General features: G+C 40.9%; 2 protein-coding genes across 5 annotated transcripts in view; one reads left to right on the top strand and one right to left on the bottom strand.

The window, feature by feature from the left end:
* The window catches only part of LOC110527887 (caM kinase-like vesicle-associated protein), a 102,495-nt gene extending 100,547 nt beyond the window's left edge, over positions 1 to 1,948 (top strand). The window contains exon 12 of the mRNA XM_021609476.3: positions 172 to 1,948. Coding sequence (XP_021465151.1) covers positions 172 to 582 — 411 coding nt within the window. The 3' untranslated portion in view covers positions 583 to 1,948. The remainder of the gene's footprint in view (positions 1 to 171) is intronic.
* A 17,326-nt stretch (positions 1,949 to 19,274) lies between these two features.
* The window catches only part of sema3fb (sema domain, immunoglobulin domain (Ig), short basic domain, secreted, (semaphorin) 3Fb), a 93,456-nt gene continuing 87,823 nt past the window's right edge, over positions 19,275 to 24,907 (bottom strand). For 2 of the 4 annotated variants that reach the window (XM_021609475.3, XM_021609472.3), the window contains 4 exons: positions 24,275 to 24,432; positions 23,765 to 23,832; positions 23,440 to 23,573; positions 19,275 to 22,082 (listed from right to left, as the gene is read on the bottom strand). In XM_021609475.3, coding sequence (XP_021465150.3) covers positions 21,648 to 22,082; positions 23,440 to 23,573; positions 23,765 to 23,832; positions 24,275 to 24,432 — 795 coding nt within the window. In that variant the 3' untranslated portion in view covers positions 19,275 to 21,647. Of the gene's footprint in view, positions 22,083 to 23,439; positions 23,574 to 23,764; positions 23,849 to 24,274; positions 24,433 to 24,907 lie in introns of all 4 variants that reach the window. The other 2 variants (XM_090240991.1, XM_090240990.1) reach the window with 1 other exon arrangement.

Raw genomic sequence — 24,907 nt, 5'->3', positions numbered from 1 at the left:
CACACATTTGCTATATATGTTTTATGGGCCTTGAGGATTTGAAATGGGATAAATGATTGGCGACAGTGCAAGTATAAGGCTTTAGAATTGGCTACATGTTCTGTAAAAGCTTTAAAATGTATAGTAACTAGGCGCCTTGAGTTGAGTGTGTTCTGCGACTGCCTCCCACAGAAAGCGGTGCGGGTTACTACCATCATGAAGCGACTGAGAGCTCCAGAACAGAGTGCTGACTCGGGGGCAACCATCCCAGCAGTAGTAACCAGCTCTGCAGCAGGAGAACCCTCCCCAGCTCCTGCAGACCCCCAGGCTCTCAGTGACCCCTCTACAGCTACCGCTGCTGCAGCCCCTGAGGGGGAGCCTGCTGCTGTCAAAGAGCCCCCTGCTGGCATGGAGGCTGTGGCGTGTGATGCCACTCCCCAAGGTGCAGCAGAGGTCACAGCTCCACCCCCGGCCCCTGAGGAGGCCAGCCCAGTGGAGGCCCCAGTTGAAGCCCCGGAGGAGGTTGATCCGTTGTCACTGTGTAACGGAGAGTCCCCGACTCCCCTCCAACCAGCAACTGAAGTTGACGATGGGCAGGGTTAGACGGTGAACTCCCTCCTATGACCTCCTTCACTCCCAGCGATCGTCTTTCCTGCACACTAGCATGGTGACACTGACTTATCTCTCTCACTTGCAGCATGAGTAACATCTCACAGAGCCTTTGTCCTATCTTTCCTGAGTGTTGAATTGATCTGGCTACATGTATTCTGTGTTTTTGAAACATCCCTCTGGCCTTACAGGGGCTTTTTGTGTCTAATGCAGCGCAGCTAACAGTTACATATTTTCCTCTGAACTCTCCCCTTTAAAGCATATGGAAATATGTAATTGTACCAAACCTGCTTTGGGAACATTTTTACCCAGTCCTACTCTCACAGTATTCCAATGCATTATCATGGCATACAATAAGGTAATGAACAGCTTGGCTTTGCTCTTGTAGTGTTGATTTTACATAATGATCTGTAGCATTCCTCCTTTACACCCCTCTCTACACATGGAAAGATCCTGTTTGATCTCTTTTTGGGGGGTGAACATTGCTCTCTTTGTTATTTGTTGTATACACTCATCAGTAGTTTTGTCTGTGCTGCAGCAATTATGTTTACTGGGGGATGCAGCAGGCCCAGTGTAAGTGAAAGGCAGCATCCACAACATGCTGGGTTAAATGTGAAAGACATATTTCAGTTGAATGCATTCAGTTTACCAACTGACTAGGTATCCCCCAATCCCTTTCCCTCGCCAGCTTTCTGCTTAGGAAGGCACCACGTGGCTGTCAGTGTAAAGATTCTGTATATAGAGACCTTTGTAGAAGTAGTAAAAACGGCATGCATTCTTAACTTTTGCTGTTAATTTCAAAATTATAAGCACTTGGTGGAAAGAACGTGGTAATCCTGCTAACATTAAGGTCTTTCTGTTCGTTAGGCTCCAAGTGGAGGGCACTGGTGATGCTCATGTACTGTTCAAATGGACTACATAATTCCATAAACTTCTAACTTAAACATCAAGTGCCACTACTGTAAATGTACGATATATTAAATGAGTTGTGTTTGTTACACAGTAGTTTCTATGAATCTAGAATTCATTTTGTAGCTCATCTTTATGAATTTCACGGCAGGCCTCAGTCATAACATATCTTCATCCATCCTATGCGATTAGATCAACTTCTATAAAATTCTTCTTTTTTTTTTCATTCCGTTTCTGGTTTAACAGTTCTTCTGGGTTATTTATTCTTATACATCCTAAAGTACGTAGATCCATTTGTAAATACATATAATTTAGCCTACAAGGATCAATCATGATATTCTTTTCACAGTTGTATAACATTAGATTGTGACTGTGTAAAGCACCACCTGTAAAAGCCATTTCTTCCCCCCTCCAGCTTTTTTTTTTACAAGTTGTTGTTGATTAAAGGAAACAGAATAATTAAGAGCAATTGTGTTAAAAACATCTTTCATATTTTTGCAAACATACTGTATGTACAGTGCCTTGCGAAAGTATTCGGCCCCCTTGAACTTTGCGACCTTTTGCCACATTTCAGGCTTCAAACATAAAGATATAAAACTGTATTTTTTTGTGAAGAATCAACAAGTGGGACACAATCATGAAGTGGAACGACATTTATTGGATATTTCAAACTTTTTTAACAAATCAAAAACTGAAAAATTGGGCGTGCAAAATTATTCAGCCCCTTTACTTTCAGTGCAGCAAACTCTCTCCAGAAGTTCAGTGAGGATCTCTGAATGATCCAATGTTGACCTAAATGACTAATGATGATAAATACAATCCACCTGTGTGTAATCAAGTCTCCGTATAAATGCAGAGGTCCGTTAAAAGTGCAGAGAGGATCATGAAGAACAAGGAACACACCAGGCAGGTCCGAGATACTGTTGTGAAGAAGTTTAAAGCCGGATTTGGATACAAAAAGATTTCCCAAGCTTTAAACATCCCAAGGAGCACTGTGCAAGCGATAATATTGAAATGGAAAGAGTATCAGACCACTGCAAATCTACCAAGACCTGGCCGTCCCTCTAAACTTTCAGCTCATACAAGGAGAAGACTGATCAGAGATGCAGCCAAGAGGCCCATGATCACTCTGGATGAACTGCAGAGGTTGAGGTGGGAGACTGTCCATAGGACAACAATCAGTCGTATATTGCACAAATCTGGCCTTTATGGAAGAGTGGCAAGAAGAAAGCCATTTCTTAAAGATATCCATAAAAAGTGTTGTTTAAAGTTTGCCACAAGCCACCTGGGAGACACACCAAACATGTGGAAGAAGGTGCTCTGGTCAGATGAAACCAAAATTGAACTTTTTTGGCAACAATGCAAAACGTTATGTTTGGCGTAAAAGCAACACAGCTCATCACACTGAACACACCATCCCCACTGTCAAACATGGTGGTGGCAGCATCATGGTTTGGGCCTGCTTTTCTTCAGCAGGGACAGGGAAGATGGTTAAAATTGATGGGAAGATGGATGGAGCCAAATACAGGACCATTCTGGAAGAAAACCTGATGGAGTCTGCAAAACACCTGAGACTGGGACGGAGATTTGTCTTCCAACAAGACAATGATCCAAAACATAAAGCAAAATCTACAATGGAATGGTTCAAAAATAAACATATCCAGGTGTTAGAATGGCCAAGTCAAAGTCCAGACCTGAATCCAATCGAGAATCTGTGGAAAGAACTGAAAACTGCTGTTCACAAATGCTCTCCATCCAACCTCACTGAGCTCGAGCTGTTTTGCAAGGAGGAATGGGAAAAAATGTCAGTCTCTCGATGTGCAAGACTGATAGAGACATACCCCAAGCGACTTACAGCTGTAATCGCAGCAAAAGGTGGCGCTACAAAGTATTAACTTAAGGGGGCTGAATAATTTTGCACGCCCAATTTTTCAGTTTTTGATTTGTTAAAAAAGTTTGAAATATCCAATAAATGTCGTTCCACTTCATGATTGTGTCCCACTTGTTGTTGATTCTTCACAAAAAAATACAGTTGTATATCTTTATGTTTTGAAGCCTGAAATGTGGCAAAAGGTCGCAAAGTTCAAGGGGGCCGAATACTTTCGCAAGGCACTGTATATGTTTATTTATTCATAGGTTTAATTATTCTCAAGATATTCATAACAATAACAAAAACATAATAGTCTTTGGTCCCTTTCAGTATAGTCAATAACGAGGTACTGCAAGAGTTCTCTGTAATCACCGTAAGTTGAGCAATATTCTACTTGCTGCCGAAACTGTGATTCTTCGCTTGGTGTCTTCTATAAAGTGCATGTGCGTACCTGTAAGTTAAAAGCCTATAGACTTTGACAACAGTCAATACCCTGTCCAGACAGTTAGTCAAATAACACATGGCCAGTGTCAAACAAGGCAGAGCCTAGATCATATGCTTCTGACTTGGGTCCAATCTTTCTGTTTATAGTACCAGCCATCTGTGCAGAGGGTGGCTCCTTCCTTGATCTAGCAAGACAGTGATGTTATTGTCAGCAAACAGTAGCTATTATACACACTTTAATTATACAGTGTATTAATGCATTTGTTGTCAAGGGACTATGCTTCTGTGTTCACCTGCACGTTCTATGGAAGTATGTATTTAAGAAAAGTTTGAGCAATTATTTTCAATGAAATGCAGGAAGTCAAATCAAATTTGCTACTTCATTTTTTGTTGATCAGAGATCAAAGTTATTGCTCCCCAGTCTATTGCTTATGCATGTCTCTGACACCTACGAGAACATATATACTGTATATATACATATCCAGTCAAAAGTTTGGACACACCTGCTCATTCAAGGTTTTTTTTTACTATTTTCTACATTGTAGAATAATAATGAAGACATCAAAAGTATAAAATAACACATATGGAATCATGTAGTAACAAAAAGTGTTAAACAAATCAAAATATATTTTATATTTAAATTCTTCAAAGTAGCCACCCTTTGCCTTGTTGACAGCTTTGCACACTCTTGGCATTCTCTCAACCAGCTTCACCTGGAATGCTTTTCCAACAGTCTTGAAAGAGTTCCCACATATTCTGAGCACTTGTTGGCTGCTTTTCCTTCACTCTGTGGTCCAACTCATCCCAAACCATCTCAATTGGGTTGAGGTTCGGTGATTGTGGAGGCCAAGTCATCTGAGGCAGCACTCCATCACTTTCCTTCTTGGTCAAATATGCTTTACACAGCCTGGAGGTGTTTGGGGTCATTGTCCTGTTGAAAAATAAATGATAGTCCCACTAAGCGCAAACCAGATGGGATGGTATATCGCTGCAGAATGCTGTGGTAACCATGCTGGTTAAGTGTGCCTTGAATTTTAAATAAATCATAGATGGTGTCACCCGCAAAGCAACTCCACACCATCACACCTCCTCTTTGCTTCACAATGGGAACCACATATGCAGAGATCATCTGTTCACCTACTCTGCGCCTCACAAACCCACGACCATTGGAACCAAAAATTTCAAATTTGGACTCATCAGACCAAACGACAGATTTCCACTGGTCAGATGTCTATTGCTCGTGTTTCTTGGCCAAAGCAAGTCTCTTCTTATTATTGGATTCCTTTGTTTCTTTGCAGCAGAGGTAACTTCGAGTCTTCCTTTCCTGTGGCGGTCCTCATGAAAGCCAGTTTCATTATAGCGGTTTATGGTTTTTGCGACTGCACTTTGTCTTAAAGTAATGATGGACTGTCATTTATCTTTGTTTATTTGAGCTGTTCTTGCCATAATATGGACTTGATCTTTTACCAAATAGGGCTATCTTCTCTATACCACCCCTACCTTTTCACAACACAACTGATTGGCTCAAACGCATTAAGGAAAGAAATTCCACAAATTAACAAGGCACACCTGTTAATTGAAATGCATTCCAGGTGACTACCTAATGAAGCTGGTTGAGAGAATGCCAAGAGTGTGCAAAGCTGTCATCAAGACAAAGGGTGGCTACTTTGAAGAATCTTAGATTTAAAATATATTTTCATCTGTTTAAAACTTTTTTGGTTACTTCATGATTCCATATGTGTTATTTCATAGTTTTGATGTCTTGGTGTCTAGAAAATAGCTTTAAAAAATGTTGCATGAGTAGCTGTGTCTAAACTTTTGACTGGTACGGTGTGTGTATATTTATATATATATATATATATATATATATATATATATATATATATATACTGATAGATTGATATGCATTATTGAGATATAGCATTACACAATGTCTTCATTTTGCCAGAACATTTTGATTTCCATGAAAAGCTTAACAGCAATATTTTAAAAAATGTGTGAGAATACACCATCCTCTTACTTATGACCGCAAATAAATACTGTTACACAATCTTAAGCAATGCTTTGTTTCAGTGCCACTGTATTTAGTATTCCATGTCTGTTCATTTCTTGCTCATTCTGATGTACCTTATTTCTCAATTTAATGGTCATCTAGACCAGTGGTCACATGTAGGTCCTGACTGTCTCTCATTTGTAGGCTCTGTATTGTACTCCTTGACTGAGTTCATGACTTTGATGGTAATAAAAGTATACTCGTGGAATATGTGGTCACGAGTCCCTATGGCTCCCTACGTTTTGAAGGATGTATAGTATTACATGTCTTTCTGAGACCAGGTTGCTTGTTGCTTCGTAACTACAGTACAAAGGAGAATAAAGGGGAGGATTTACGTTGATGGTTAGGTGAACTAACGACAAAGGCTAGGATAATTTATATGAAAGATTAAGTGAATATTAAATAAGGATTAGGGGAAGGGTTAGCTAACATGCTACAGTTGTACCTTACACCACTCAAACACGCAACCTTTAGATTGCTGGACGGTCGCAGATTACGCCCACCCATCCTCCCTGACCAACCTCCCTACTTTTATTTCTGTCTAAAGTAACTAGACCATTAGTAGGTATCATACATCTTGGAGGTGCTCAGAAATACATAATGTATGTTACGTATGGCTTTGAGGCCAGGCTGCTATGTCTATCTCACTTATTCTTCTCAGCCGCTTACCTTTCTGAGATGTGCTGTACATGGCTAGAACATGTTTTATCTGGAACGGCAAGCAAGCATCCAATACAGGGAAAACGCTCATGGCTCGAATTCAATCCTTATCGCGGAAGATACAGCGTGATTGGAATGTACAGGTAATTTCCGATTGAGCCGACATATGAAGCGTTGACCTTCATGCAGTCTCCGCCAATGCGCGAACGTTGCCTTTAAATTTCAAACACGAGCTCATATCTTCAGCTCTACGGATTGAATTGAGCCTTCAGTTAATGTTGCAATTGAAAGCTGACTCATAAAAGCAGCTTGTACATGAAATGACATGATCAAGCTTAATTTTAAAGCTTAAATGGACAGATTCACCAGTGACTCATAAGCAGGCTCATCATATCGTGCCCTCTGTCATGTGTTATGTACGTGTTGACAGTAGCCTCTCTAAACAGTAGAGCATACAGTGCATTCGGGACAGATTCAGACCCCTTGACTTTTTCCACATTGTGTTACGTTACAGCCTTTTCCCTCATCAATCTACACACAATACCCCATAATGAGAAAGCAAAAACAGATTTGTATACATTTTTGCACATTCATAAAAAACAAAAACATTTCAACTGAAATATCACACTTACATAAGTATGCAAACCCTTTACTCAGTACTTTGTCATTCTTTGAAGATCCTCTCGAGCTCTGTAGCTTCGCTGCTCAGCTATTTTCAGGTCTCTCCAGAGATGTTAGATCGGGTTCAAGTCCGGGCTCTGGCTCAAGGACATTCAGAAACTTGTCCCAAAGTCACTCATGCGTTGTCTTGGCTGTGTGGTTGTTGTCCTGTTGGAAGGTGAACCTTCGCCCCAGTTTGAGGTCCTGAGCGCTCTGGAGCAGGCTTTCATCAACGGTCTCTGTACTTTGCTCCATTCATATTTCCCTCAATTCTGACTCCTAGTCTCCTAGTCCCTGCTGCTAAATATCATCCCCACAGCATGATGCTGCCACCACCATGCTTCACTGTAGGGATGGTGCCAAGATTCCTCCATATGTTCTTTGGCATTCAGGCCAAAGAGTTCAATCTTGGTTTCATCAGACCAGAGAATCTTGTTTCTCGTGGTGTGAGAGCCCTTCAGGTGCCTTTAAGCAAACTCCAAGCGGGCTGTCATGTGCCTTTTACTGAAGAGTGGCTTCAGTCTGGCCACTCTACCATAACGGCCTGATTGGTGGAATGCTGCAGAGATGGTTGTCCTTCTGAAAGGTTCTCCCATCTCCATAGAGTTATTCTGGAGCTCTGTCAGAGTGACCATCAGGTTCTTGGTCACCTCCCTGACCAAGGCCCTTCTCCCTAGATTGCTCAGTTTGGCCCCCCGGCCAGCTCTAGGAGGAGTCTAGGTGGTTCCAAACTTCTTCCATTTAAGAATGATGTCGGCCACTGTGTTCAATGGAAACAGAATGCACCTGATCTCAATTTCGAGTCTCATAGCAAAGGGTCTGAATACTTATGTAAATAAGATATTTCTATTTTTAAAATACATTTGCAAAAATGTCTGAACCTGTTTTCACTGGGGTATTGTGGGAACATTGATTTAATAAATTTTAAAAAATCAATTTAGAATACGACTGTAACGTAACAAAATGTGGAAAAGGGGAAGGGGTCTGAATACTTTCCGAATGCACTGTAAGTGAATAACTTTTTCAATTTAACTTTAACCTGTTGAGGATATGGCAGACAAACGCCCCCTTTGGAGAGATTGGGTACCCCTAGTAAACTGGAAAAAAAATCTTTCAAAAATTGTTAATATATGCAAATAAAAATTATTATTGGATAGAAAACACTCTAAAGATTCTAAAACCGTTGGAATTATGTCTGTAAGTATAGCAGAACTCACAGGGCAGGCATTCTTCCAAACTAGTTTCTGTGGCCATGAAAGTTGGAGCAACTTTGACGTCATGCCCCCACCCCTCCCAACCAGCTATGATTCTGGGGACACTTTCTATCTCTTCCGCTAGATGTCCTCTTTCATTAGAGCTTCAAACCGTTCAAATCGCGCGAGAATTGACCCTATGGGAGTGAAATTAGTGCGTGCCACGAGAGAATAGGCTGTGCGTATGGGCGCGAATTGGTCACAGTCATTCCTTTGTTTCCAGCACTGAAGAGAAGGGCAGACGATGGGCGATTGAATTGAAGTTTGTTTTGCACGTCTAAAACATCATAAAGCTTGCTTCTGCACTTAGTTTGACCTGTTTAGTCGACATATAATGTGTAATTTTGAAGTTTTGATGCGCAACTTATCCGGACCAGAGGACGTTTTGGGTGCATTTCAGCTGATGTTATTAGCAGTAGCTAATACAAAGACGCAAGACTTGAAACCAAACGATGTATTGGGTAAGTATGAAGCCTTCTAAGACATTCTGAACGAAGACCATCGAAGGTAAGGGAATATTTATGCTTAAATCTGTGTTTCTGTTGACTCCAACATTACGTGGAAATGTAGCTTGGAACTGAGCGCTGTCTCACAATATGGAATAGTGTGCGATTTCTGTAACGTTAAAAATAAATCTAACACAGCGGTTGCATAAAGAAGCAGTGTATCTTTCTAACTATATGTAGAACATGTATATTTAGTCAAAGTTTATGATGTCTATTTTACGTTATCTTGCCGCGCTACATAGATTTCCTGCGGGCGTTTTTGAGTAATTTCTGAAGGTGAACTCACTGTAAATGGACATTTATGGATATAAATGGCATATTATTGAAAAAAAAAAATATGTACTGTGTAATATGTCATATTACTGTCATCTGATGAAGATTTTCAAAAGGTTAGTGAGCGATTTATTTTTTAATCCTGCGTTTGTTGATTGCATGTTTTGGCTATTGAAATGAGCTGTGTCTGGTGGTGGTTTTACATATATATGTGCTATGTTTTCGCCGTAAAACATTTTAGAAATCTGACTTGCTGGCTAAATGAACAAGATGTTTATCTTTAATTTGAGCTATTGGACTTGTTAATGTGTGGAGGTTAAATATTTTTAAGAATATTTTTGCGTTCCATGCGCCACCGTTCCAGCTGCACGTGGGAGGGTTGATTCCCAATTGGGAACCAGTATCGTAGACAGGTTAACTCATATTCTAGTATGATTTTAAGCAAGAACAATCCCTAAGTGTGCTATGCCAAAACGGACACAATGACTTGAGTGACTCTCCAGGATACTTGGAATTAATTCAGATTGGTCTCTTTGAATGTTAATGGGATAAAGACGGCTGAGATGGGAATGGGATATCCTTCCTTTAGAGAGGCTTGCCATGTCTCATGCCTTCTGTTCATCTGTATTGTGGTGGGAGGAATGAGTGTCCGTTTCCTGCCCCTCTTAAAACTGGCGGTCGCTGAGATTAAAAGCCAATAATAGCAGCTATTCCTTACCCAGTGGGACATGGGACTTTAACATGCCTTTCACTTAATTTCCAGTTAGATTTCACTGAAAAATTGATTGGTTAAAAGACTGAAAAAAATCTAATCAAAATGTATTGGTCGTGTACACAGACTTGCACATGTTATCACAAGTGCAACTAAATGCTAATGTTTCTAGCTCCAACAGTGCAGCAATAGCTATCAATACAAAACAATACGCACACAGAGCCCCACCTGTTTTGAGCCCCACCTGTATCGCAAAAAAAAATGGTGTTGCATGTTTTGCATGTTATTTGTGTATGTATCACATGTCAGTTTGCAACAATGTAAAAATATATATATATATTGAGTTAATAAATCCAAATACGAATCTGGTCTACTTTTTGCTTTCTTGAGTAAGGCAGCTCCAAAATGCAGGTGTTTCAGCCTAGCTCAGTGATTTACGTGGTGGAGGGGCAGCCAGCAGAAAATACAGAGCGTAGTGTTTGGTAATCTTCTTTAATTGCGCAGTGATTGGCTCAGTGTTCTGTCACAGCCAAATGTACAGGGAGAGCTAAAACGTTCAAGCCCACTTGGGTGCTGCCATCCAAGAAGGCTCAAGGTCATTGGCCACAAATAAAATGACGTCAACTCACATATCTACTGTAGCTTTGCAAGCTAAACAAGCAGTCATCATCATGAATCACTTCGACAATCTACTGGCAAATGCTTTTCAATCCTTGTCATATGCAGATCCTTGACATAGGGTGGCAGGTAGCCTAGAGGTTAAGAGCGTTGGGCCATTAACTGAAAGGTTGCTGGATAAAATCCCCAAGCCGACTAGGTGAAAAATCTGTTGATGTGCCCTTGAGCAACGCACTTAGCCCTAATTGCTCTGGATAAGAGTGTCTGCTAAATGACAGAAATGTAAAAATATGAAGCTAAATTATAGATTGGTGCTTGTAAGCCATTGGATATAAACATTACACAAACATTTGGAGATTGCAAATTCAACAATGAGTGATTTGGAAGGAATTAGTTGCAAAGCAATCACTGTTTTACTTCCCCTGCCTGTTATTAGGTGGAGAGGTTGTGGGTCCAAGTCTGGGTTTAAGTGTCTCTTTTCCAAGCTTTAAAGGATAAACATTCACATGCAACACCATGGGCCAGTAAAGGTTGAATAAAGTGGTCATGCTGTCAATCCAGCATGACTTCTGCCGCATTGAAAACAACTGGAAACTCGGAACTGGGAAATCTCAGACTTCAGTGAGTTCAAGACAACTGGAAAAATATGTTTTGAACAGTCATCCAACTCGGAATTCTAAGTCGGGAACTCAGGCCTCTTTCTAAAGCTAAGACCTGAAAATCACTGACGTCATGATTCGACCTTGTTCCCAGTTGTCTTGAAAGCACCATAAATCCAAAGACTGACAGAATTTGATGACAAAGTTTCATGACAAACTTTACCCACAAGAAGGACCGCCGAACCACATTCCTGTTCAAGTGAGCACAGCACAATGGTGAGTCCAAAAATGTATTGTATGCTGCTGCAGAAATTATGTAAAATGCCAGGGAGATATGTATACTGTAGCTGAGAAATTTATAGTAAGTGTATGTTGTGTAGTAAGCTTTTAGTAGTCCATGTGTCTCACCCTAATAATTTGTTCCCTTTCCCCCTCATAACTTAGCCTACTTTTCTGACTTGGTGGTACACATGTAGCCTATAGCCTGTTTAGAGAAATGTAATCATCAAATGTTGTAAGAGCTTTTATTGTCTGCTTATATGCCCCCTTTATTTATGCTATGGTTCTAACTTGGTGTACAGGATACTGTAAGAACGGCCCATGTTCTGAATTCTGTTGTTGTACATTAAAAAGTAAACTACGTCCATTTTAGCTCGCTCATTAATGTCTTAATCAAATTACGGATTGCCTCTTATCCGCTTATCATCCCTTTATGCCATAGTTTGTTCATCTCAATTGTCAGTAGAAACCACATTTGCTTAAGCAAGTCAGCCCTATCAGCTATGTTTTTAATAAAGGCAGTAAATTAGGCTAAATATACTTTTTCGGTGCCAGGCAAGGCTCCGCTTATAGCCAGGTGTAGCTAGCGATGGTAAGGATTCACTCTATTGTGCTGAAAATAAAGCTCTACTGTTGGGACAGCTTAATGTAGGCCCTAACAGTTTGCTGGCACCGTTTTTCACCGTTATAGTGCAATTAATGTATTGTTTAGCGTTGTGTTGTGCAGTGGCTTTTCTGGCATGCATAAAATAAAATGAGTTTTCCACACCAAGATTGACATGCTAAAATTGCCACTGGACACATAATCCAAAATGTAAAAATAAAGAAATTAAGAAATGTTGGAATGACAAACAAACATGCACATTGCTGTCTGGATTATGATTTAAAAAAAGGAGATAAAGAAATATGAAGCTTACAAACATGCAACACGCAATGGTATAGCACTAAACATGTTATTGAACAGTAAGGTCTTTCCTGAAGGCAGATTGACATATGTTTGGGGTAATGGTCATGGAATCAATGAGACATTCTTCCGTTAGATGAAGAGAATGTGTGTATCTGTAATTGATGCGACGCGAGAGTATAAAGTGACATGATTCTTAAATTCAAATTCAGGTATGGAATGTCGCTCTGCCTTCCTCTTAATAATACACTCAGCTTTACCATTTACTATGGATGCCTCTGTTTCCCGTGACACTGAAGTGACTTCATCCGTCATCATCCGAGTGACTGAGTACATTCCCAGTGGACAAAGATTATCAAGACGATGAATATGTGCAGTTTGTCTCATTGATTTATTGGCAATTGAACCCAGACGCATTACAAAGGCATGAATGACATTCAAGCATACGTACATCATGGCCACTGGTGTGCCTTGCCATCTACTGGGTGAAATGCTACAATGCAGTTTGTAGGTGGAGGTTTTTCCTCCAGACGAAAGTATGTACAGTTGAAGTCGTAAGTTTACATACACCTTAGCCAGATACATTTATACTCAGTTTTTCACAATTCCTGACATTTAATCCAAGTAAAAATTTCCTGCCTTAGGTCAGTTAGGATCACCATTTTATTTTAAGAATGTGAAATGTCAGAATAATAGTTGAGAGAATGATTTATTTCAGCTTTTATTTTTTTCATCACATTCCCAGGGGGTCAGAAGTTTACATACACTCAATTAGTATGTGGTAGCATTGCCTTTAAATTGTTTAACTTGGGTCAAATGTTTGGTGTAGCTTTCCACAAGCTTCCCACGATATTTTGGGTGAATTTTGGCCCATTCCTCCTGACAGAGCTGGTGCAACTGAGTCAGGTTTGTAGACCTCCTTTCTCACACACACTTTTTCAGTTCTGCCCACAAATTGTCCATGGGATTGATGTCAGGGCTTTGTGATGGCCACTCCAATACCTTGACTCTGTTGACCTTAAGCCATTTTGCCACAACTTTGGAAGTATGCTTGGGCATTGTCCATTTGGAAGACTCTTTAACTTCCTGACTTGAGATGTCTTGAGATGTTGCTTCAATATATCCACATAATTTTCCTACCTCATGATGCCATCTATTTTCTGAAGTGCACCAGACCCTCCTGCAGCAAAGCACTCCCACAACATGATGCTGCCACCCCTGTGATTCACGTTTGGGATGGTGTTCTTCGGCTTGCAAGCCTTCCCCTTTTTCCTCCAAACATAACAATGGTCATTATGGCCAAACAGTTCTATTTTTGTTTCATCAGACCAGAGGACATTTCTCCAAAAAGTACGATCTTTGTCCCCATGTGCAGTTACAAACTGTAGTCTGGCTTTTTTATGGTGGTTTTGGAGCAGTGGCTTCTTCCTTGCTGAGCGGCCTTTCAGGTTATGTCGATATAGGACTCGTTTTACTGTGTATATAGATACTTTTCTACCTGTTTCCTCCAGCATCTTCACACGGTCCTTTGCTGATGTTCTAGGATTGATTTGCAGAACGCGTCTCCTTCCTGAGCGGTATGACGGCTGCTTGGTCCCATGGTGTTTATACTTGTGTACTATTGTTTATACAGATCCATGTGGTACCTTCAGGCGTTTGGAACTTGCTTCCACGGACGAACCAGACTTGTGAAGGTCTACAATTTTTTTTCTGAGGTCTTGGCTGATTTCTTTTGATTTTCCCATGATGTCAAGCAACGAGGCACTGAGTTTGAAGGTAGGCCTTGAAATACATCCACAGGTACACCTCAAATTGACTCAAATGATATCAATTAGCCTATCAGAAGCTTCTAAAGCCATGATATCATTTTCTGGAATTTTCCAAGCTGTTTAAAGGCACAGTCAACTTAGTGTATGTAAACTTCTGACCCACTGGAATTGTGATACAGTGAATTATAAGTGAAATAATCTATCTGCAATCAATTGTTGGACAAATGACTTGTTTCATGTACATAGTAGATGTCCTAACCGACTTGCCAAAACTACAGTTTGTTAACAAGAAATTTGTGGAGTGGTTAAGAAACGAGTTTTAATGACTCCAACCGACTTCAACTGTAGCCGTTTTGGTAGGGGTAGAAGAACAAGAGTATAAGATAACTGTATAACTAACAGACATTACCATTCAGTTGTTTGCAGATGGTCAAATTAATAAATGGAATAACTAATGTGTATGAACAATTATGTATGCTAAGGGCTCTACTCTATTCGGGGCGGCAGGGTAGCCTAGTGGTTAGAGTGTTGGACTAGTAACCGGAAGGTTGCGAGTTCAAACCCCCGAGCTGTCGTTCTGCCCCTGAACAGGCAGTTAACCCACTGTTCCCAGGCCGTCATTGAAAATAAGAATTTGTTCTTAACTGACTTGCCTGGTTAAATAAAGGTAAAATAAAAAATAAATAAATATTCAATCTTTATCTAGGAAGTTCTGCATTACAGTGTGATATAGGTTTAAAGACAATGTTCCTGCGACATAGGTGACTGCATTCCCGGTAAATACTGCACACTATTGGAAATTACTCTTCAGCAATACAAATTAAATTGTGCTTTAAAATGCTTGTAGAAAAAAAATTTTAGTCCACTAATGACATGGTTTATGCTATAACTGTCCAGCAGGGAGCAGCATTGCCTGCTTTTTTTTTATCTGCTTTGCCTACCCAGGTCAAGTCACTGCAGAGTTGCCCAATGATTCTATCCTTCTAGACTGTCTGTCCTTGCTAACCCAATATTGTGTTGTGTTGATAAGTAGAGCCTAGAGTTTTTCTTGGCCAGGTAGTAAGTAGGTAAGAGTTTTTTTCAGCCAAGACCTTGGAATTTGTAAATAAACCTAAATGTGACCCTAACCCTATATACAGTATTCCATGCAGTACATTGCAATTGTAATTGGTATAAGAACAGTTGATCTGCTCAAATTCCCACCAGGCAACCACCCCAGGTTAGGACACTGATGATGTCAGTGGATTATCAGTTCTGAGTAACGGAGTGGGTGTGACTGACTGGAAAAGACCAATCACTGACTGAGGATCTTCTGAAGGTCAAATCAGAACAATCAAGCAGTTTCATGGGATGCCAAACTGCTGCCTCTCACTGCTCCCAGTTCAGAATCAATCTCCCTGGCCCAACAAAGTCATTTGTGATCCTGGGCTTCTCTGTTGTGTGCTGTGGGAGAGACAGAAGAGAATGTTGACACTTCATCTTGGCGTTGTTGTTCTAATTATTTTTGCCCTTACTATTATTTTCCTTACAATAATAAGTATTACTTTTACCATGATTGGCCTTGTAGGCTAGCTGAGAGACCACATCCTGTTGTTATAGCTGTCTTTAAAGTAACATTGGTCTACTTCAATGTATCTCCCACCCTCTAGCTAGCTCGATGGAATAGCTGTCAATTTATAGTTAATCTTTGTTTTCATTTCAACAACTTTCTACTTGTGATGTGTTAGACGCCTTGATTAAGACTGATGTAAAAAAATAAAAAATAAATCCACTGGGGCTGATCTGCTTGCTCCTTTCTTACTGCAGCTTTCTGCTCCCCTGATTGCAGAATTATTGACACATGTTTTTAACCTGACAATTATCTCAGGTACTTTCCCCAGGGTTTGGAAGGCGGCCCATGTGCTCCATCTCCGCAAAGGAGGTGATCCCTCCGACCTAAATAATTATCGGCCAATCTCTGAACTGTCTTTTTTTTACTCTTTGATCAACTCTCAGCGTAGATCTTTCCTAGCTACGAACTGTATTCTAAGTGTATTCTAAGTGTTTATCAATCTGCTACGAACTGTTTTCTAAGTGTTTATCAATCTGCTACGAACTGTATTCTAAGTGTTTATCAATCTGCTACGAACTGTATTCTAAGTGTTTATAAACACCATCTCCAATGCATCACTTTAATTGGTGTGGTAAATTGTATGGACAAAAGGAAACACTGTTGCCCTCTTCATTGATCTGTTAGGTCCTGTACTTTTTACTGTGTATATAAACAATATTGGTCTATCTGCTAAAAAAGTACATACACCTGTATGCAGCTGACACTGTTGTGTATGCTGTTGCCCCCACGGTTTACAAGGCTCTTTCGGAGCTACAATCTGCCTTTGTTGAACTGAAATTGGTACTTAACGCAGGTAAATCCAAGTATATTTTATTTTCCCATAACACTTTAAAAAAAATCTGATTTATGCATGAGTACATTGGATGGTGCCCACATTGATCGTATCCCCACTTATAAATATCTGAGCATCTGGATTGACAATATCTCTTCATAAATATCTTTATTTCTATATGGCCATTTTATTCAGAGCTGTATGCGATATTTGGTTGTGGCATTGGTTTCAAATGAAGACCATGATCTTAATTCAGCTGGCCATTGTGATTTCTTTCAGGGCGAGACAACCGTGACGTTGGCCAAATGTATACGCTTTTGTTGTCCGGATTTGTTTACACTTCAAAGACATCCGCACAATATGCGTCTTCGACTACCTCCAGAGGCGGTCAGGAAGATCTAATCACAATGAGACTTTTGATTGTCTACACCTGTCGACAAATGTGGGCTCAATCAGAATGTGGACAAGATCAGCACAACAGACACATGTTAGAACAAGGTATAATAGGGGCTACTGTGTCAGTTTGGCCATGAGCTAGATCGATCATGAAGAAAGCGACTCAGTCTGCTGCTGCCTGGAAAGGGTCATTTCTAACCCGCTGTCTTGGCTTTTACAAGGTGTGGAAATCCTCAAGGCACTGCTTTAACCATGCAGTCTCCCATGGCCTTGTAGTCAGCGCCATCCTCTAAGGTAGTGTTTCCCAACTCCGGTCCTCGAGTACCTCCAACAGATCAAATTTTTGTTGTGGCCCCGGACAAGCACATCTGATTCTACTTTTCAACTTGATGGATAGTTGACTCAGGTGTTTTTGTCCGGGATTCCAACAACAATGTGTGCTGTTGGTGTTACTTGACGACCACAACAAATCATACAGTCCATTTGATCATGATATCTACTAGCAATGAGGGCATAGGCCATGTGATTCCGTATTGAAATATGAGAGGAGATGATAAAAATGTTAAGGCTGCATCTACAGTGCCTTGCGAAAGTATTCGGCCCCCTTGAACTTTGTAGCCTTTTGACACATTTCAGGCTTCAAACATAAAGATATAAAACTGTATTTTTTTTGTGAAGAATCAACAACAAGTGGGACACAATCATGAAGTGGAACGACATTTATTGGATATTTCAAACTTTTTTAACAAATCAAAAACTGAAAAATTGGGCGTGCAAAATTATTCAGCCCCTTTACTTTCAGTGCAGCAAACTCTCTCCAGAAGTTCAGTGAGGATCTCTGAATGATCCAATGTTGACCTAAATGACTAATGATGATAAATACAATCCACCTGTGTGTAATCAAGTCTCTGTATAAATGCACCTGCACTGTGATAGTCTCAGAGGTCCGTTAAAAGTGCAGAGAGCATCATGAAGAACAAGGAACACACCAGGCAGGTCCGAGATACTGTTGTGAAGAAGTTTAAAGCCGGATTTGGATACAAAAAGCTTTAAACATCCCAAGGAGCACTGTGCAAGCGATAATATTGAAATGGAAGGAGTATCAGACCACTGCAAATCTACCAAGACCTGGCCGTCCCTCTAAACTTTCAGCTCATACAAGGAGAAGACTGATCAGAGATGCAGCCAAGAGGCCCATGATCACTCTGGATGAACTGCAGAGATCTACAGCTGAGGTGGGAGACTCTGTCCATAGGACAACAATCAGTTGTATATTGCACAAATCTGGCCTTTATGGAAGAGTGGCAAGAAGAAAGCCATTTCTTAAAGATATCCATAAAAAGTGTCGTTTAAAGTTTGCCACACGCCACCTGGGAGACATACCAAACATGTGGAAGAAGGTGCTCTGGTCAGATGAAACCAAAATTGAACTTTTGGCAACAATGCAAAACGTTATGTTTGGCGTAAAAGCAACACAGCTGAACACACCATCCCCACTGTCAAACATGGTGGTGGCAGCATCATGGTTTGGGCCTGCTTTTCTTCAGCAGGGACAGGGAAGATGGTTCAAATTGATGGGAAGATGGATGGAGCCAAGTACAGGACCATTCTGGAAGAAAACCTGATGGAGTCTGCAAAAGACCTGAGACTGGGACGGAGATTTGTCTTCCAACAAGACAATGATCCAAAACATAAAGCAAAATCTACAATGGAATAGTTCAAAAATAAACATATCCAGGTGTTAGAATGGCCAAGTCAAAGTCCAGACCTGAATCCAATCGAGAATCTGTGGAAAGAACTGAAAACTGCTGTTCACAAATGCTCTCCATCCAACCTCACTGAGCTCGAGCTGTTTTGCAAGGAGGAATGGGAAAAAATGTCAGTCTCTCGATGTGCAAAACTGATAGAGACATACCCCAAGCGACTTACAGCTGTAATCGCAGCAAAAGGTGGCGCTACAAAGTATTAACTTAAGGGGGCTGAATAATTTTGCACGCCCAATTTTTCAGTTTTTGATTTGTTAAAAAAGTTTGAAATATCCAATAAATGTCGTTCCACTTCATGATTGTGTCCCACTTGTTGTTGATTCTTCACAAAAAAATACAGTTTTATATCTTTATGTTTGAAGCCTGAAATGTGGCAAAAGGTCGCAAAGTTCAAGGGGGCCGAATACTTTCGCAAGGCACAGTATTTCCTCCCAGGGTTCCATCTTGGATAATAACAGAGCGTCACTGTCAGTCAAGCTGCCAATGATGACCTTGTCTGCCATAAATGGCTGGTAGCTCATCTTTCTCTCTCTATGGAAGCTTGGAACATTTATTCCCAAAAGTTCTGAGTGATACACAAAATATAACATGGAAACATCACACCGTACATCAGAATAAAAGCAGAGCATTATATTTTATAAAATATAGAGCTTTAATTTATTAGTCAGCAACAACAATGGAAAGGGAAGAGAAAGTAATTTACACAAGTAATTACCATAACATCACCTCTGTGCATTGAATCTTAACTGATAGCAAAAAGAACACAAAAGAAATACAAAACCAAAAGAAAAAAAAGACACCATAAAATACCAAGAAATTGTACAATCATTTTTTTGCTGTAACACCCTGTTTTCAACTGGAGGAGAGTAACAGGGGCCGTCTGGTTTTATTCTGGGAATGAATACTATCCCATAGTGAAGCGTGGAAAAGAGAGCCTATCAATATCTGTCGGTACATTACACATAGTAATTCTCCTCCGTTCTGTTTTATGCTGCACTGAGGCTGTCCCTCATGTCTTCGCTGACGTTTGACCATACTGTACACTTGAAGAACAGAAAAACTACAACAGTTTTTTTTGTTTCATAATAACAGTACAAATACATATTCATGCACACAATGAATATTTTGGTTATTGTCACAATGTTGTTACAATGTTTTGTTGTGTAAGGAGGACATTTATTTTTTTCACACCGGTAAATGAAAAGAGATGGCTCTTAGTTTGAACCAACATGGCTGCTGAGTGAACGTGATCTGGGCATTGCCATAGATTATCCATTATATTGATCAGATACTCCATTGACCTCTCTAACAATGAAAATAAATGCCTTCAAAAATGGAAGGTAGTTGGTAGGAGGCAATATCAGGTGGGACCATTCTAGCCAATGAGAAGGCAGATACGATTGTGATACAAGGCACAACTCCGATACAAAGTGTTTTTTTTCTCAAAGTTGCCGGGAGGTGACGTGTCCTTCTTATATCAGTACATTCGTAACAACCTTAAGCATTGCGAAACTTCTGTTCAATCAAATAAGCCACAAGTAGCAAATAAGCCATTACATTTTTTGTTATCCAAATTCTACACTTTCTTTGACCTCCATACAAAAACTCTGCTTGGTGAGAGGAAAAAAATAAGAAAAAATGGCAGGTGAAGACAGATTTTGGGCCCAGTTATCCCTCTCGCTTCGCCTCTTCCGCTCTAGCATCGCTTGATCTCAAACTGAATTCTGCTTTGTTTTTGTTGACCAAAAGGAAATGTATTTGGCCAAAGTGTGCTAGGTTTGGCCCTGGCCAATGTTTTGAATATCTTATACCTTCCATAAGATTAAATTGAATAATTTGAAGGTAAGAGAATAATGCCCTTTGTGCACAACCTTGACCCTTTACTGTACTTCACACTCAGTCCCATTCGATGTTTAGATTGCAAAATATACCAAACAGAGCTCGTAGACTTCCTTAAAATATTTCTTTGATAAGTATCTACAGTGTTTTTTTTCTCTTCTGAGTAAGTTTACTTTCTGATTCTCACAATGTCATTTACCACAATTTAGCTGCTGAAAGGTAAGGTTTTAATCCTTTTTTAATTCTTTGTTAAACAATCTATTCGATTGACCTGGCCATTCAATAATAACCTTGGTTTCAACCCCCCCCCCCCCCCCCCCCCCTTCACGGACTCTGGTAATCTAGAGATGATTTCATGCATAGGCTACATGGCAACACTGTATTTTTAACAATTGGTTTGCCTGAGTTAATGGCACATACTGTACAGTGAGGAATAACCAATGAAGCCGAAAATAAATAGCATCAACCTATTAGGTGAGCCAATTATGCTTAGCAGCAACAGTATTCAACATAGTCATTTAGACAACAGGTTCACAGGGAGAATGGACAGCTAGCCAATGAGTGGGGCCATTTGTGCATCCTCTGAAATTGGAGTCAGGAGTCTTTGTCCTTATGCACGGATTGTGAGGTTACTGTGTGTTCAAACACTTCCTGGTGAGCTGAGAATATGAGTATTGACATTCAGTCAAGGCAAACAAGAAACCATTATATCCCCATCTACCCCAACCCTCGGTTAACGTATCTGTTTACACAATGACCCCTTTCAGCTTACTACCAACAGAGTTTACATTCCAAACAGAGCTGTCAATGTCGAAAGATGGAAAGATTAAGATTTTTGTAATGACAGTAACAACAATAATACAATTAATAACAATAATACAATAACATTTACCCAAAAGGTACCTATACACAAAGAGCATTTTTCTATAAGTACAAAGAAATCCACAGAATGATACTATATACAACCTACAATAAATACTGTGTATCATATACTTTATTGTTGAAAGGGATGTGGGCTGTGTTTGTTTGTATGACTTGTTTTTTTCCCACTTCCATTTCTTTTATTTGTGGGTTTTGATTTTCTTTCACCTTGTCAGTCTCCTGAATTGAGTCTTTCCCAGTTTCCCTGGGGTGCGGTTGAAGTTTGGGAGAGTTGAGGGACCCCTCATGTCTCCACCTCCTCTTCGTCCTCTCCCTCACCGTGATGTCGGCGGTTGCGTGGTTTCTTCTGCTCCTTGAGCTCTTTCATGTCATTGGCCTTGATGGCTCCCATCATGGGGTCTCCCAGCTGCCAGTAGTCCTGACAGTACTGGTTAATCAGGCCCATCTCTGGCTGGCTCAGGATGGTCAGCAGGTCCTTGTACTGACCCGCGCTGGGCGTCCAAGCGCTGGACTGGAGAGCAGATGGCCCCAGTCCCCCACCCTCCACCAGGACGTTGTTGATGGCTCGGCCGGACAGGACCACCAGCTGCAGCTTGACCAGCGTGTGTTTGAAGTTCTTCTCTGTGGCCGTGCACTGGTAGACCCCGGAGTCTGAGGGCTGGAGAGAACGCAGCAGGAGACCTTGCTCTGTCTTCAGTACCCGCCCGTCAGAGCGCATCTGAGAGAGAGAGAGTTATGACTTGAATCTACAATGATGAAATGAGGCACGATGTAAAGCCAGGATAGTAACATCAGTGGAGAGGCCAAGCTGACAGCTAATCTCCTGTTCTTATTGGCAGCCCAGCACCACCAACCACCTACTATATCAATATATCAGTGTTATGTCTACCTGTACATTATTCCACTAACATGATCCACATTGATCTGCATTTAAATACGACAGTCAATTCCACTTCAATAAAAGTGCTCTAGTGATGTTTTCCATTGTCTCTCGATGTAATTCCTGAAACATATCCAAGAGTTTGATTAGCTGCTGACAGCTTTTATACCCAGAATCAGATGGATTGAGCAACAGCCCAGCCAATTGAGCCATACCAATGGGGAAAGGCAGTATCCAACCGAAAAGCCAAATAAAACAGACGTTACACTATAGCTTCACAGTAAACTTCAAGAATAGCCTCAGGGGGAGAAACTATGAGCAGGTCTTATGTTGTTTTATGGATGGGCCCTCCCTTTGGGTACTGGGACAGTTTGGGCTTTATCCCTTCAGGTTGAAAACCAACCACCTGGTTATCATATCTGTGTGGCTGTTATCTCTTTATTACAGTATTACATCAATACACTGACAACAGTAATACATCAATAGACTGACAACTTCAGCTTTCAGATGAAACATACTGTAGCCTGAGGAATACCCCTCAGCATCATTATGTAACAGAATGAGAAGTGCAGTCGACAGAGGGGAACATCATGTCCTTCCTGGGAGATTTACTCCTAAACTAATCCCACTTTATCTGAACAAGATCACATCCCCTGTCACGAAGTTGATGTATGGTTTGAATTACCTTACAATATGGGGATGAGGTAGGTATTTGGGTGGGCTATTTAAAGATGGGCTATGTACAACTGCAGCGATCAATTAGTTGCTCAGATAGCTGATGTTTAAAGTTAGTGAGGGAAATATAAGTCTCCAGCTTCAGCAAATTTTGCAATTCGTTCCTGTCATTGGCAGCAGAGAACTGGAAGGAAAGGCGGCCAAAGGAGGTGTTGGCTTTGGGGATGACCAGTGAGATATACCTGCTGGAGCGCGTGCTACGGGTGGGTGTTGTTATCGTGACCAGTGAGCTGAGATAAGGCGGAGCTTTACCTAGCATAGACTTATAGATGACCTGGAGCCAATGGGTCTAGCGTCGAATATGTAGCGAGGGCCAGCCGACTAGAGCATACAGGTCGCAGTGTTGGCATATAAGATATAATACATCTGGGCTCAATGGGCAGAGACTATAGATCGCAACAGTGTTTTGGGAAGAATACTAGTTTGAGTGATATTGTGTGTGTCATAGATGGCCGCTCACCTCTTTCCGGCGGTCACTGTTGTCCCTCTGCAGGTGCCACTTGATGGTGGCGTGGGGTGAACGGGCCTGGCACTCCAGGAAGGTACTGCTGCCCTCCACCCCATACTGCACCATCTCCAAGGTGTTCTTATTAGCTGAGAAAGACACCATGGCAATCATGTCCCACAAAGACAAAAAAATCCAGAAGAGCAATGTTTTATTTCATATCTATTTGATGAAAATGTTGCCGTGTGATGGCATAAATAAAGTCAATGAATGGATGAGATGTATTCACCGCCACTGAAAATCTCTACTCCATCCACCCTCTGGCACACACTGGTCTTACCATTGGAGTTGAAGCCCCTGCACTGCCGGATGGGGTTCCCGTACTTCACGTCCTGCCTCCGGCTGCGTCTAAAGGGGTCAGACCAGTATTCCCGAATAAGAGAAGAGAATAAATTACCATGCAAATGCAAAGCCATTCAACATTCCATAGAGTCAGTCAACAATCTGCCATAAAACATTGCATGCAGTAGTCATTCAACGGCCTATAGTATAGAGCTTTTCAACCATTCAACAATCCATATACCGGAAGCCATTCAACAATCTATAGAGCCAGCTAACAATCCATATACATCAACCATCCAATCTATAGAAACAATTCAACATTCTAAAGGGCCATTCAACAATCTATAGAGCCATTCAACAATCTATAGAGCCATTCAACAATCTATAGAGCCGTTCAACAATCTACACTATAAAGCCATTTACATTCTATAGAGCCATTCAACAATCTACAGTATAAAGCCATTTACAATCTATAGAGCCATTCTGAGCAGCTCATGCTGATGCTCACCTCTTCTGCGAGGTGGAGTAGCGAGAGCAGGACTTTCCGTCCCAGGCGCAGTAGGGGTCCCGGGCCAGGCAGCAGTCAGCACACGCCTCCCCATACACATCACAGCGGTGGAGGGCCAGGTGGGTCACACCAAGCTCAGAAGACACGTAGAGCTGTTGCTGTGAGAGTAGAACGCAAAGGAGGATGTGAGATCCCAGCTGGATAAAGTAGGGGAATATCCAATATTTACCACAGATCAAGTCACAGTGCAGAGGGTTACAGTGGGCCAAGAGTCGGTCAAAGCTATAACAATGTAATGTGATAATATAACTATTAAAACACATGTAAATATAGTTTGCTACTTGGAAGAGTTGCGAGCACACTGGGAGAGCTCATCTTTACTGTATAACTAAGATTTCCATTGTCCCAGGACAATGCACCGTCAGCTTTTACGATCAGCTGTTTTGAATTCATCATTCTTGTCAGCCTGTGTAAAATTGTAACCCTTTCTAAGAAGGATGTCATGTCATGTATCCAAGGCCAACTATTTTAACCACAGTGAAAGACAACACTAACTTAATGCGTTTACCATATCTCTCTTTTTATTGTTTTGACCAGACTGCAGGCATTCTATGAATTGTGAAGGGAAACATT

Source organism: Oncorhynchus mykiss, chromosome 7 (assembly GCF_057628025.1).
Source record: "Oncorhynchus mykiss isolate SJ-2025 chromosome 7, ASM5762802v1, whole genome shotgun sequence".
Classification (NCBI taxonomy): domain Eukaryota; kingdom Metazoa; phylum Chordata; class Actinopteri; order Salmoniformes; family Salmonidae; genus Oncorhynchus; species Oncorhynchus mykiss.
This window is presented reverse-complemented; position numbering and strand designations above follow the sequence as displayed.